The sequence below is a fragment of the Nomascus leucogenys genome, chromosome 17, assembly GCF_006542625.1.
Source record: "Nomascus leucogenys isolate Asia chromosome 17, Asia_NLE_v1, whole genome shotgun sequence".
Lineage (NCBI taxonomy): Eukaryota > Metazoa > Chordata > Mammalia > Primates > Hylobatidae > Nomascus > Nomascus leucogenys.
The window spans coordinates 4588105-4602272 of NC_044397.1; the positions used below are offsets into that span (position 1 = coordinate 4588105).

The 14168-nt window shown below is 44.4% G+C and overlaps 1 protein-coding gene across 1 annotated transcript; it reads left to right on the forward strand.

The window, feature by feature from the left end:
* The first annotated feature begins 940 nt into the window (after positions 1-940).
* APOBEC2 (apolipoprotein B mRNA editing enzyme catalytic subunit 2) lies at positions 941-12278 on the forward strand. The gene is made up of 3 exons (XM_003266309.4): positions 941-1140; positions 8699-9263; positions 11485-12278. The coding sequence occupies exons 1-2, from the start codon at positions 1010-1012 to the stop codon at positions 9240-9242; spliced, it is 675 nt and encodes a 224-aa protein (XP_003266357.1). The 5' UTR covers positions 941-1009; the 3' UTR covers positions 9243-9263; positions 11485-12278.
* The last annotated feature ends 1890 nt before the right edge of the window (positions 12279-14168 follow it).

Sequence of the window (14168 nt, forward strand, 5' to 3'; positions counted from 1 at the left end):
CCATATTCCCAGTACCTGAAACAGCACCTGGCATAGAGTAGATGCTCAGTAAATATTTGTTAAGAAGAATAAAAGACTGACTGTGAGGGCACGTAGCACAGAGGTTGAATATTTGGCCTGAAGTACAAAGGCCTGCGTTTTAATCCTGGCTCTGCACACTTCTGTGAGTCTCAGTTTACCTGTAACTTGGGATAATACACATCGCCTCCCACGGCTGTGGCAAGCATAGATCTGATTTCATTTAAACCCCTATACCCACTGCCTGGCCTATTTCAAAATCTCTGAGCTAAGTAAATGGCAGCTATTGTTACTCACGGAGGCTCCTGATTGATTTGACATTACATCATGGCTTCATAACAGGCAAATCAGCACCCACTGCTTTTGAGTCACAACTCACACACTTACTCCCAAAATTGTCAGTTTTGATCCCACCTGTTCCCAGACCCCTCCTTTCCTGAACCCACGTTCCCCCAAAGCAAATGGCCTGGGTCTTTTTGCAGTCATCACCTTTCAACACACATCTCCTCCTGCTTAAATCTCAGAAGGCCACCCTCCTAAATCTCAAGATGCCTGCCCTGGGGCCCCTTCCACACTCTCCCCCAGTGGAGCTAGGGAATTTGGGTGGGAAACAAAGGGGAGAACATAAGGTGAGCTGAGAGGGAGAGGGAGAGGAGAGCAGGTCAAGCCATACCCACCTGCCAGGTTCCTGTCTTTGCCTACTGATAAATAGGGGATACTAATGGCCAGATTTTCCATTCCCCCACCCCAGCACCCGCCGTCACTCAATTAAAAAAAGATAGAGGGAGAGAGCCTGGGGGAGGGGCAGGAGGCCTTAGCTATAAAGCCTGTGGCTAAGTGGGGAAAGCACAAAGCCTGGCCTGCTGGGTCCTTTTCCCATCATCCCCAGCCAGATTTAGCTGCTGACAGCTGCTTGGGACTCTGCCGCCAGGGCCTGGCCCAGATCTGCCTGCCTCTCCTCTCTCGGTGACTCCTGAGCCACAGCCCCTCCATGGCCCAGAAGGAAGAGGCTGCTGCGGCCACTGAGGCTGCCTCCCAGAATGGGGAGGATCTGGAGAACCTGGACGACCCTGAGAAGCTGAAAGAGCTGATTGAGCTGCCACCGTTTGAGATTGTCACAGGGTAAGCCTCAGATGTGGGCCAGGGTTCTGCTCCCTAGAAGAGTGCAGGCTTGGGGTAGGCTGTGGAAATTCAGGATGGTTATATTAGGCGTCAGGGCCAGCTACAATCCTGCAGCAGTGAGAGTGCACCAGTGGGCCCAACAGGGGTGGTAGGGGACCCAGCAGCAAATTCTCATGGCTTCTCAGGGTGACACCTTGGGCTCTCTAATCAGGGAGAGGTAGGTGGTGCTCCTTGGAGGCAAGAGCCCAGAGAATAAAACCACCCTTCAGGCCTCCTGGTATTGGGACAGCCACCTGCCTCTCTGGGTAGAAGCTTAGTCCCAGGGAGTTTGGTAAGGACAGAGGATGATACTGGCACATCTATATGTGGCTCCGGTCAAGGCACCCCTTCCCCTCAACTTCTCTGTTCCTGAGTGGGTCTCTCCGCTAGCCATAGGCCTCTAGCCCTTTCTTTAGAACTTCCTCCTGGAGTAGATGCTCCCAAGACAGGAAAGATAGATCCATCCTTTCCCAAGACTCAGAAGCAGCTTTTTTCTTATTAAATCTTTTGAGTCTCCTCAGGGGCTGTCCCACAGAGAAACAGAGAAATTACATGCAGATAACGCAGCCCAGGAGCTTATGGACACGGGAGCTGTTCCAACATGCTCAGGCATTGCCTAGAGGAACTGGGACCCAAAGAAAAGGGTCTACAGACTGCAAGGAGGGGGCTGTGTGCAGGGTACCTCTGTCTTATCCAGATTATGCCATCTCCAGGAATAAAACTAAGTAGTCTTCTTCCTCTTCCCTTTCTATTCCTGTAGTGGAAGACCCTTCTAAATCCTGAGCAAAGAATAAAAAGAGAATCTATGAGGCTGTATTTCCTCCCTGAACCAAACGTTTGCTTCATGGGGTCTCCAGGAATGCCCACAGGCAGAGTGGGTGCGAGATTAAGAGAAGTTTCAGGAAGAAAGGAGGCATGGTGCCTTCAAGGGGGAAAGGAAGCCCTGAGTGGCAATTTGGACTTGATATTTCAAGCTTGACAAGTGATTTTCCAGTCAGCCAGTTTTAGCACTTGTAACATGAAGATCTATAGTAGTAAAGTCCCTTCCAGCTCAAATGTTTTCTGATTTCCAAGAGAACCTAAGGGAAAATGCATCCTATTTCCTGAGGCAAGAGTAGCCCCTGAATTTCCATTTGCCCATGCCCACCCAACTAATCTCGCCCTCATCCCAGGATTAAGGGAGCAGCTGGGCACAGATTAATATAGACACAGGGAAAGCCTAAGTCAGCCTGGCCAGGAGAGTCCTCAATTCCAGTGGCTTTCTTATGGAAGGAGAGCCTTTTTCTAACAGCTAAGCATGCTGGTACACGCTATCTTTAGTCATACACACACGCGTGTGCACACTACACTCTGTGTGGCATTCCAACACAGAGGCGGGGCAGGTCAAGAACAGAATTAGACTATGTTTGTTCAGCTGAACATGCTTTGGGGGTCCCAGAGCAATGGATCCTGAAGGGTTAAGTCCACTGATATAACTTACATTTATCCAGGGCTTTATAATCACAACATAGTTTCATGAGCAGGAGACCATTCAACACTCAGCACAAAGGTAGGAGAGGGAGATATATTATTGCCACTTTACAGAGGGGGAAACTGAGACTCAGAGAGATTGAATGGTATGTCCAAAACCACAGAACTGGTAGGTGGCACATCTTCTTATTCCCAGCAAAATATCCTTTCTACTGGTCTCTTATTCATTCTGGATCCCAGGTTTCCCAGAGCTCCACGTTATCTCCATCTGGGAGGTAGTGAGGACCCAAGGCTCAGAAAAAGAGGCACAGAAGAGGCAACGTTCTGAGCATTCTGTGAACAGTTCAGGTGGGAGGCAGAGCCCTGAGTGTTTCCTGGCCACAAGTAACAGCTGTAGAGAGCTGTCTCCTGGGCCCCTCTGGGTAAATAGATGGCTTAAAATAGCCCAGAGGCGCAGCCGGGTCTGTGCAGGGAGAGGGTGAGGGAAAGCTTTCCTCTCCTTCCCTCTTGAGATGCATTCCCCCCAGGACTCCCTCCTGGCGTCAAGGGGGTCAGCAAAGCAGCTCCTTTTCTAGCCTGGTCTCCTATAAGGAAGATCTTTTGGCCTTGATATTTGGGCCAAAAACTAGCAGAAGAGCAAGTGGCTTTTCCAGCAACGGTCCAACATGAGGAGGGGGTAGCTGGTAGGAAGGAGAGATGCCCAGCTCATAGTGATTCTGGTTGAATAGGGCATTCAGGATAGAAAGTGGAACTGAGCACATTAACAAAATAACGTGGTAGAATGTTCTGGAAAAGGGCCTAAGCCTGCCGTAGCGTGCTGAAGCCAGCTCCTGTTGGTTCACAAGTCTCTTCCCAACTCTGCATCCAGTGATATCACCTTGGGAGCTTGAAATCTCCGTAATGGGAGTATTTACCTTATGGAAATCAACAAACTTTAGCAATCAGGGATTCTTCCTTCTATCACAGAGCTGAGTGTTACACTTATCAGCACACCACTGAAAACCAGAAACCTCTGAAAGTGAGAAGAAGAGCAGTGGGAAAGGGATCAGGTTTGGTAATGCTTAAGATGGAGCTCTGAAGGATACAATTTGAGGCCTGGAGAAGGCATCATATGTATCATACATCAATTTCCTTTTTCCTTTTTGGAGATAGAGTCTTGCTTCTTGCTCTGTTGCCCAGGATGGAGTGCAGTGGTGCAATCACAGCTCACGGTCATCGCAACCTCCTGGGCTCAGGTGATCCTCCTGCCTCAGCCTCCCAAGTAGCTAAGACTACAGGTGCATGCCACCACGCCCAGCTAATCTTTGTATTTTTACAGAGATGGGTTCTGACTGTGTTGCCCAGGCTGCTCTCAAACTCCTGGCTTCAAGCAATCCTCATGCCTCAGCCTCCCAAAGTGCTGGGACTACAGGCATGGGCTACTGTGCCCAGACTAGCTGTGAGTGTCCACTGTTGTCCAAAACCTTAGAAGTTGGATTACTCACTCTTTCAGGTGAGGAAACTAAACCTCAGAGGGATTAAGTCATATGGCCAAAGCTTGTAGATGGAGTAGGATGTGGACTGTCTGACTCCAAATCATCACACTACATCCAAAAAACCAGGGAGGATTCTTTTTTATATTTACTGAGTAGGAGTTGTTCATTTACTGCCTGTTTCCCCCATTAGTATTTAACCTCTATGAGGACAGCACTTTGTCTTTTTCACTGCTTTATCCTTAGCACCTAGCTCCTGATAGGTACTCAATACGTATTTGTTGAATAAATGAATGACCTAATGAATAGGAACCTTTTGTGTGGTTCTTAGGCTCTCTGTCAGACAAGATAGGGAGTGAACTGGGGGAGGGTTTCTTGAGAACAGCAGCTCAGGGTGTATGACGATCCAGCAGTACTAGGCTTAGGTAAGAATTCCCCTGGCTCATGCCTGCTTCTGGACACAGCACGTTTTAGTGGAGCTCTGGGGCATGAGAGCTGGTTGTCTCCCCAGCTTTCCAACCCAGTGAGAAGTGACTGTGGCTCTGTCTGGCAGCACCCTTGATGTGAGCTTGGCTTTGTCTCTAGTTATGCTGTGTGTATTTTTACAGAAAGCAGAATCTCCTATCCAAGGGATTATTATGGAACAAAGATAAATGGCACACAGAGTGATTCTTCTTCCAACCACTTCTTTAGCTACCAGTAGTTTACTCTGGCCATGTAAGGAACAAGAGAGGCAGTGTCCAGAGGAGAAGGGTGAGGTAAGGAGTGAGGGGACTTCGACACCACTTAACACCAGCCACAGCCCTTTACCCTCACCCTGGCCTCTGGAGCATGCTGGGTGGTGTATCATCAAGAAGAGAAGGTGGCCCACTGACTCTGGCCAACCTGCCTTCCACAGAGGGTTGGGGGCAGGTCAAAGCTCAGGGGTGAAGACCATGCCTCCCAGGGAAAACAGGCAAGTCCAGGGCTTCCCTTAGGCAAAATCCCATCCAGTCCCACAATCTGGAGTTCCCTTCTCAGCTCTAGGGAGTCAGGCTGCTAGACCCCTCTGCTCCTGCTCTTACTACTCTTTCTGATTATGCCCACTCCTTGGTATCCGCTTTGAAAAGTGGTCTGAGAAAGCAGAAGGCCAATGAAACCAGCAATCCTCCCTCTTTCACGCCAGTCACCGACAGGTCTAGTGAGGGAAAGCTGAAACAAGTCAACACAAAATTACCTATGAGTAGATTTTTCTACTCATGGATTATTCTGGAGCAAATGTTTAATCTCAGCCCAGCTTCAACTGCCCTCTGGGTTGCTTCCTTTCACAGTATAGATTTATGCTTAGAAAATTCAAACGTTTTGAACGTGAACCTGAGAAAAATGTATTACATTTACTCACATCCCTTCTCCCTCCATCAAGCAGATTATCTTCCCAATTTTTTTTCTAGATATTTGGACTGTTTCCTCCCAAGTGAATTGAAATGCCCAGTAGCCTGGGTCTAAGCAGATGAAGTGTGACTGGCCTTGTTTGCAGAAAGTATGAGGAAATGGTGCTTAACAAGGTGCTACCAGAGGCTGCGGAGAGGGAACAGAAATCAGGCTGTAGGTTTCTATGCATGAGGAAGTGACTCGATCAGAGAAAGAAATCTACTACCAGCATCTCTCTCCTGACCACCACCCACCACCACCACCCCACCACCACCACACACACACACACACCCCTTTACCAGTAAAATATTTTCTGGGTTAAATGTAAAGGGCTATAGTTAAATATGATACTTAGGCCTATCATGCTACTTAAAAAAAACTGCTGGTGATGATTTAACAAGTTAGGTGTCATTATTTCCTTCCTTCCACTAGTGGGCATAATAGTGTTAATTTATTCTGTGAGTCTGCAAAATTGCCCAAGATGGCCATGTTATCTAGCTCCCTGGAGAAATTCCAGACCTCTACTACCTCTGTTCTCCTGGTTTCCCCCCAGGACCTAGCTATTTCGGTCTGTGAGAGGCCTAAAGAATCTCATCTGACCTTTTTGCTCCTTCTAGAAGACCAAGAAACCCATTCAGAAATCAAGCAAGTTTAGTCTCTGAGCAAGCCCAAGGGAACGACTAGGAAACAAACCTTCCCTGCCTTTCCTTTGCTCCTTGAAAGCACTTCTTTTCCTGAGGCATCTAGTCCAGAAGGCCCTGCTGAGGGACAGAGTAGATTCTAGGGCTGCTGGCCAGAGGGGTTGGAAACCGGTATTTATAGAGAGATGACCTTTCTTCCTCTCCCTTGGGTTTCAGGTTTCTCTGGGTCTTCTCCTCTTGCCTAGGGAAGAGGAGGAGGGGAAAATGTCAGAGCTTAAGAAGGGCAGAAAGAAACAGTCACCTCACAACCATCCAAGCCAATTTGCAATTGCATGCTGGGCCAAATTCACACTGGCCTAAATTCGTACTTTCAGCTGAGCTATAGGGAGCTCCAGAAGGAAAAGAGGGACCACACGGCAGCTACTGTTTAAGCTTCCAAGCTATTTGAGTAGCCATGAATACTTGCCAGGGTTTCACCTGATAATCCATCATATAGTTGGCCCTGGATTAGACTTGCGGAGGGGGGCAAAAGGCCTTGAAGAGCATGTTTGGGCAGGAAAGGTAAGCTCTGTGCTTCTCAAAAGCAAAAAGCCACTCCAGGAAGTGGAGGGACCATTTGGCAACCGGTAAAGTTGAGGAGTGGTCTGGTGGGGTGAGTGCCTTTAGGGAGCACTCACTATAAGTGAACGCCTAACAGGGATTGAGAAGAGGAGCAGGGAAACATCAGGCGATCCATTCTCCTAAAATGTTAAGTAAACAATAAACACCTCCAACTAGGGACAGAGGGGCTTAGAGAGCTAAATATAGTACCTGAAGGAATCCTGGGGCTGGGTCCTCAAACACATCCATCTCCACAGTGGAAAATGAACCTGATAGCAAGGGACATGGAAACTTGGGTGGATACATTTTGGTGATGGGTGGGGGTGAGGGAATCCTGCAGGGAAATAAGTCAAGTTTACTCATATCTTTGGCATCTGTTGCTTATCCCTAGGCAGCCAAGGCCCTGGGATACCAGGGATTCCCCTGAAGCCCAGGGAGTCTGTTGACTTCCTTGGGGAAAGAGAAGAGGTAGAGACAGGTAATAGTAGAATTAATGGTGCCATAGGTATCTCTTGGGGTAGCCAGAGAGATTACATTTTTAAAAAGGAAAACACTGAATCTTTCTAGCTGGTACTCATCTCCTCCTCTCTTGACATTTTTCATCTCTCCTATTAAAACTTCATTTTCTTTGGACTTCAAACTTGAACAAATCTTGTGTATTTTAGAAAAACACACACATACACATAAAAGTAAAAACAATCTTCAACTCTGATGTCTTCTCTGGCCCCTCTCTTTTTTCTTCTCCTTGTTATTACCAAAATTTTCAAAATTCCTGGACTTTCCTGCTGTTTTCATTTCCTAACCATCCATCTCCTCCTCAAAGGCACCCACACAATTCATCACCAAGTCTAGTGTCCTAAGACACCTACTGGACTTGTTCAATTTGAGACTTTTCCTCAGCTTCACACTATCTGCCTATTGCCACGACCGTAATCTTGCATGGACATCACTTTTATTGTTTTCCTTCTCAAGAACCTGTAACAATTCTCTACTGCCTCCCGAATCAAGGCTAAACTTTCAAGAACCTTCATAATACTTCCTCTACTGTGCCTATCCAATTTTAGCAGTCTTATAATGTTCTCAGCTGTTTTGTTTACATCTTCTCTGTCCAGCTGCAATCTAGCTGCTAAATTATAAGCATCTGGAGGGCAGAGACCAAGTCCTTTAAGATTTGGAGGTGACTCAATACTAAATACAGGCTTAATTATCCCAAGATACCCTTGAGTAGTCTGTCCTCACAGATAAAAATTCTTGGACACTTACCATGTGACAATCCCTTTACCTGAAAGTAAACAGACTTTACAAGTAGTCACTAAGAGAGCATGTTATTGCAAGTTTTAGGCCATTTCATGCCAAGATGCAATTTACATGAGTTACAAGGAAGAGAAAAGAAAGCATAAAATGCTCTGCAAAATCTTTGTTTTGCTCTGTCATGAGAAATTTTATATGCTTGATACTTACCTGGCCGCTTATTGGAATCATCCAGAGAGCTTTTTAAAAATACTTATGCTTGGACCACCTCTCCACATGTTCTGATTTAATTGGCTTGGCATGAGGCCCAGGCATTGACATTCTCAGTCTTCCAGGTGATTCTAAGGTATAGGCAAGTTAAAAATTCAATGATTTAGAAATGTAGGGGTATGTTGTGCTGGAAGAGTGATGGTGGAGACAATGTTTGGAGACCCTTCCTAGTAGTGACCAAAATGCAAACCTCAATCCAAATTCTCCTCTCCTTCAGATAAACCCTTTTGGATTTTTTAATGCTTTTTTTTTTTTGGTCACTGATGTTACCACAGACAAGACCTATTTATAGTAAGAGTGAATGCATTTCTGAAATACTGATCTGGAAGAGCTACCTACTGTAGGCTGGTTCTAGAAACAAGAACTTATCATTCTTTCCTGTCCTTTTGTCTCCTTGACCTACAGAGAACGGCTTCCTGCCAACTTCTTTAAATTCCAGTTCCGGAATGTGGAGTACAGTTCTGGGAGGAACAAGACCTTCCTCTGCTATGTGGTTGAAGCACAGGGCAAGGGGGGCCAAGTGCAGGCATCTCGGGGATACCTAGAGGATGAGCATGCGGCTGCCCATGCAGAGGAAGCTTTCTTCAACACCATCCTGCCAGCCTTCGACCCAGCCCTGCGGTACAATGTCACCTGGTATGTGTCCTCCAGCCCCTGTGCAGCGTGTGCTGACCGCATTATCAAAACCCTTAGCAAGACCAAGAACCTGCGTCTGCTCATTCTGGTGGGTCGACTCTTCATGTGGGAGGAGCCAGAGATCCAGGCTGCTCTGAAGAAGCTGAAGGAGGCTGGCTGTAAACTGCGCATCATGAAGCCTCAGGACTTCGAATACGTCTGGCAGAATTTTGTGGAGCAAGAAGAGGGTGAATCCAAGGCCTTTCAGCCCTGGGAGGACATTCAGGAGAACTTCCTATACTACGAGGAGAAGTTGGCAGACATCCTGAAGTAGGGCAACTGGGCTTTGCCTCACGTGAGTTTTCCTGGTGCCATGGCACCATCACTTTATTATGCTGAACTCCAGTAGAAGGTGTGAGGTCAGGTAGAATGAGTGATACGTCTGATTTTCCTTTGGAAGGGTTTCATTTCTCTGCTTTTGACTGGTTGTAAAAATAGTTTAGAACATGTCTCTTTCCTCTGAATTCCTCTCTAAACTTTTCCCTCCCACACTTTCATATCAAAGTAAATTTCCCCTAACTTAGAATACTCAAGGTTGACAGGAATCCTAAAACTTTCATGAGACAAGATGACCTTCTTTGGTTAAGATTTAGATGGTGCAAGCACCTGCTACCAAACCACAGCAGAGAAGATACTGAAATCCTCTGAGTATGCCCCTGTGTACATGTCAGGGATTACTAATTCTAGACACCTTCTAGATGCCCTGCACCCATATCCACTGGCAATCTTACCATTCCATTTTTCTCTAATGAATGTTTTTTAGTCCTTCAGGGCCAATTTTTTCACTTATGGTAATTTGGAAATTCCCCAAATGGACTTGTATTTAACTTTTTTAAAGCCAGACCTGCTTTCATGTTTTCAAACAAATGGCTACACTTTGAAGGAGACCAATAATTGCTGTGTGAAAATACAATATGGGAATATTTTCCTTATGTTGAGAAGACCTCAGTAGAATTCATGAAGGATGTCGAATGCAGGAATGGGGATAATATAGCAACAAGCTAGTCCATGCAGGAATATTAAAGAGTTAAAAAGACATTTGTAAATTAGGCGGCAGCTCAGAAGTAAACTCTTACAGATATCAAGAGGTGATAGGAGAAAGATTAGCTATTTAAGCAAATAATTAGGACACAATTAAGGCCAATTTGGCCTCTTGCTGAGGGTAAATTAAACTCTAACAGAAACAGGCCAATTACCCTCAGGAAAGAGGGCTAAAGGATCCTTTACTATCTTTTTTGCATTCAGTCTGATCGAGTTTGCACCTACAGAAATGCTATGACCAAGCCCGCTTTGCAAGGCTCCAGTTACTGATCAACATCTTCCAGTAATAGAGGAGGGGTACTCACGACGCTTTTACCCAACTTTAATTCTGCAACAACTCACATATTACTAAAACATGAAAACAACAAGCTTCCATGAAGATAATTTACTTTTGGTCTTTCTCACTCCTAACACCCTTAAGAGAAGATATCACTTCATAGACACGTTTAGGAAATATCGTGTTCCAGAGCTTGATGTTGGCAGGTGTTTTCTATTAGACATGCACACGGGCACCTGATCATTCTCAAGCTGAGCATCTGCCAACCCATGAAGATACAACTTTCAGCCATTTCTTTTAAAAAGCAGGACCCAGTCACTGAAGTCAGTGAGCCTATGATAGGGTATACTGTGTGGTACTCTGCTCACGTAAAATAAGACACTTGATATATCGTGGTGAACAGTAGTCAAAACAGATTTCTGAGGGTGCCCTCTGAAAATATAAAATTTAACTTATAGAATTCCTTGAAGATTTTGTTAGTGTATGTACTATCACTGTAATTAGAAACCCAGCATAGATTCTACAGACTAACTGGCAGCTGAAAATTTGACCCCAGTATATTTTCCTTTCAAACATCTTTCAGAGTCAAGGGCCCAGGTGCCTAACTAGCAAGTCCTCAGGGCTTTTTTTTTTTTTTCAGTGATTTCAAATATAACTGTATTATCTGGACCCATTAACATGCTTCCCTGTCTTCTATTTGAATTGCTCATGTTTGTGAAGGGAAAGGTTAAGATATAACAAGTTAAAAAAAAAAAAACTGGCATGAGATAAGAGCTGTAATCTAAAAGCCCAAAAGAACAACCCTGCTTAATTAAAATAATCTTGAGAAATGAGCATTTGTTAAATAAAGTGTCTTATTTTACATACTTCTTATTTCATCTTTTGTTTTTTTTTAAAAATGACAAACTAGTATTTAATCCTATATTTAGTCAAAAGACCAGAGTTAAACCAGATCTCTTCTGGGGCTTTTTCTGTGTAAACCACATCAAAACATGAATGAAAGACTGGCTTCTGATTTAGTCAATCCTGGTAAATTTACCCAATCCTGGGTAAATTAGAAACCAAAGGAAACTATGGAGGAGAAATTCAGGGACTTGTTGGGAAGGGCACACAGAAACCTTAGTTCAAAAAGAAACCAGTCATTGTTGGGAGCCAGGAGGGCTCTCAGTAACACATTTTCTTTGTTTGTTTTACCAAGGTCTTCCTGCTGCCACCAAGAGACAGCCATGACATGTATAGCCATCTGGGACACGCCTGTCTTCCTAATACCATTTGGAGCTGGACAACATTTGACACCAACCAATCATACTGGACAAGGCCCTTAGAGGACTTGAAATATACTTCTCATGCTGTAGTGTATTTAGGCTGTGCCTCTCTCTCTAATGCTGCTCTTGGGAAGGACGAAAGTGACCTGCAAGGAGAGAAATGCAACCATACATGGGCTCCAGTCAACTATGGGACTGAAGGTCCTAATTGCTCACCCAAGGGGGCTGCTTAACACAAACAGCCTCAGACCCAAGGTTTAGATTTCTGAAATATGCATTTTATGTTAAGTTGGGTATTTTTTTTTAAAAAAAGAAAAACAGCAACATTAATAAAAGAAGTGGTGTGTTTTTCCTGTGGCCAGATTTTTAAGAAACTTGTACATCTGGAAGTTGCCACAGACAAGCGAGCTAGTCCCAGACACAGGGACACTCCACGCTATGAACCAAGCCATGGTTAAACCAGGACTTGCCTAGACAATGCAGAATAACTCTCCCATACAGACTTCTTACGACAATGAAATGAGGGCCTTTCCCTTCTCTGAAGGCAAGTAATAGGGCAGAAGGTGGAACAAACAGCATGAGAAATCTAAGGTAGCCACATCCCAAATGCCAGTTAATAAGCAACTAGCTTCTTTATTAGAGAGGAGCGGGTGAAACGTAGTAGTTTAATGTTCAGATATACAGTCATTTAAAAGTATTCAATACATGGTGTTTGATGGTAATGGCAGGATGATGTCAAGTCTCATTTTTTTTTTTTAAGGTTTGAGTCCTATGTGGAAGCAAAAATTCACAGGTGAATTTCCGGGTGTTTGCCAAACTCTAACTAGGTTTCCGGGAATAATGTGTTCACTCTGATTACCAGGACATGCCTCCTTTCCCCAGGCTTCAAGTGTGATAAGTCGTCGGAATTTGACCCAAGACTACTATCGGCAAATGACAAAGTGCTTTATCACATTCCTGCTAAGTCCCAGAATTCCACTTACGCCAATCCTGGATGAGACTAGGTTTTGTTTAAAGAATCAAGGCTCAAACGCCAAGAAAAAAAAAATAATAATAACCATAATCTCTTTAAAAGTAAAGGAAGCCTAGAAAATCCATGTTTGACTTGTGTTAAGGTTTACAGATGGTACTCAATTTACAATGGTTTGTCTTGCAATTTTTTGACTTTACAACAGTGCAAAAGCCATACACATTCAGTACACCCTTCAACTGAACTCAACTTAAGAAGGGGTTACCCAGACATAGACCTAACATAAGTTGAGGAGCATCTGTAATTGCAGAGTTAAGCAAAATATTTTAAGTTTCTTTAAGTTTCTTATCCCCCACTCTCATTTTCAATTTTGTGTATTTAGACAATCTCTCCTTCCTTTTTCCCTTCAACTTTATGTGGACAAAAGCAATGCTTCAAGAAAAGCCTCAATCTAAAAGTTTGATAATGAACTTGACCCTCCACTGCCCCTACCCCAACAACACGAAGAACTTGTCTGTTCCACCTAGAACACAAAAGTGAAATACTTTTTTGAAACTGTTGCCTCTTATCAGGCTGATATGTGATAAGAACACAGTCTAAAGTACAAAGATTATATTTAACCAGTACTTTCCTGGTGTTTTAACCAGCCCCTTCTAAAATACAGTTGTTCTTCTACACTTGGGAAAGCAGCAAATCCTGTGACAGACCCAAAGTCACTCTAGGGAGAAAATCAATAACAAGTCTGGCTGTTTTAACTCTCAACACCACTGTAAGGAAAAAAAGAAAATGTCTAGTTTCTCGAATAGCTCTGATACTGAACCATTGGCTAAATCCATGAACTTTATTTTCCTACCATGACCACAACAGAGGACTGGTCCTTGCAGCTTCAAAGAAAAGAGGACTAATATTTAGACCCCAGCTGGCTGCACATCCAAATCTTCTGTGGAGGTTAAAAACACAAAAGTGGCCATCCCACTGCACCACCAAATTTTTTTTTTTTTTAATTGAGATGGGGTCTTGCTCTGTTGCCCACACTGGAGTGCAGTGGCACAATCACAGCTCAATGCAACTTCAACCTCCCGGGCTCAAGCCACCCTCCCGCCTCAACCTCTAGAGTAGCTGGAACTACAGACCTGCACCACCATGCCCAGCTAATTTTTAATTTCTTTTTTTTTGTAGAGACAGGGTCTCGCTATGTTACCCAGGTTGGTCTCAAACTCCTGGGCTCAAGTCATCCTCCAGTCTCAGCCTCTCAAAGTGCTGAGATGACAGGTGTGAGAATTTTTTGAGAGGAGGTGGCCTTTATTTTTTTAAAGAAAACTCATAAGGATTTTTGAGAATCACTGATTTATTGGGTCACTACTCTGTGCTAAGTACTCTGCCAGGCATTTAACATATATTATTTCACTTGTTTTAATGATCAAATTCAGGCAGGTTCAATCACAGAAACCATGCAGTGGACAAAAGAGAGAAAAAGTTCACTATGAGGAGATTCTAAAAACCTGCCTTTTGACTTGTCTATTTTTATCTCTTATTTCTCACTTTGCTTCTCCTCCCACTTGGACCCTTTGTCTGACTGTTTGAAATTAAGTTGCAGGTGAACCCTCCATTACCCACGTCCAGAACAAATAGACATAAGCACAGAAC

What these genes read in the sequence shown, in the direction of transcription:
- APOBEC2 (XM_003266309.4), top strand. Translation starts at nt 1,010, where the DNA reads ATGGCCCAGAAGGAAGAGGCTGCTGCGGCCACTGAGGCTGCCTCCCAG. An exon ending in CCGTTTGAGATTGTCACAGG is followed by an intron (nt 1,141 to 8,698) that starts GTAAGCCTCAGA and finishes CTTGACCTACAG; the next exon opens with AGAACGGCTTCCTGCCAACT.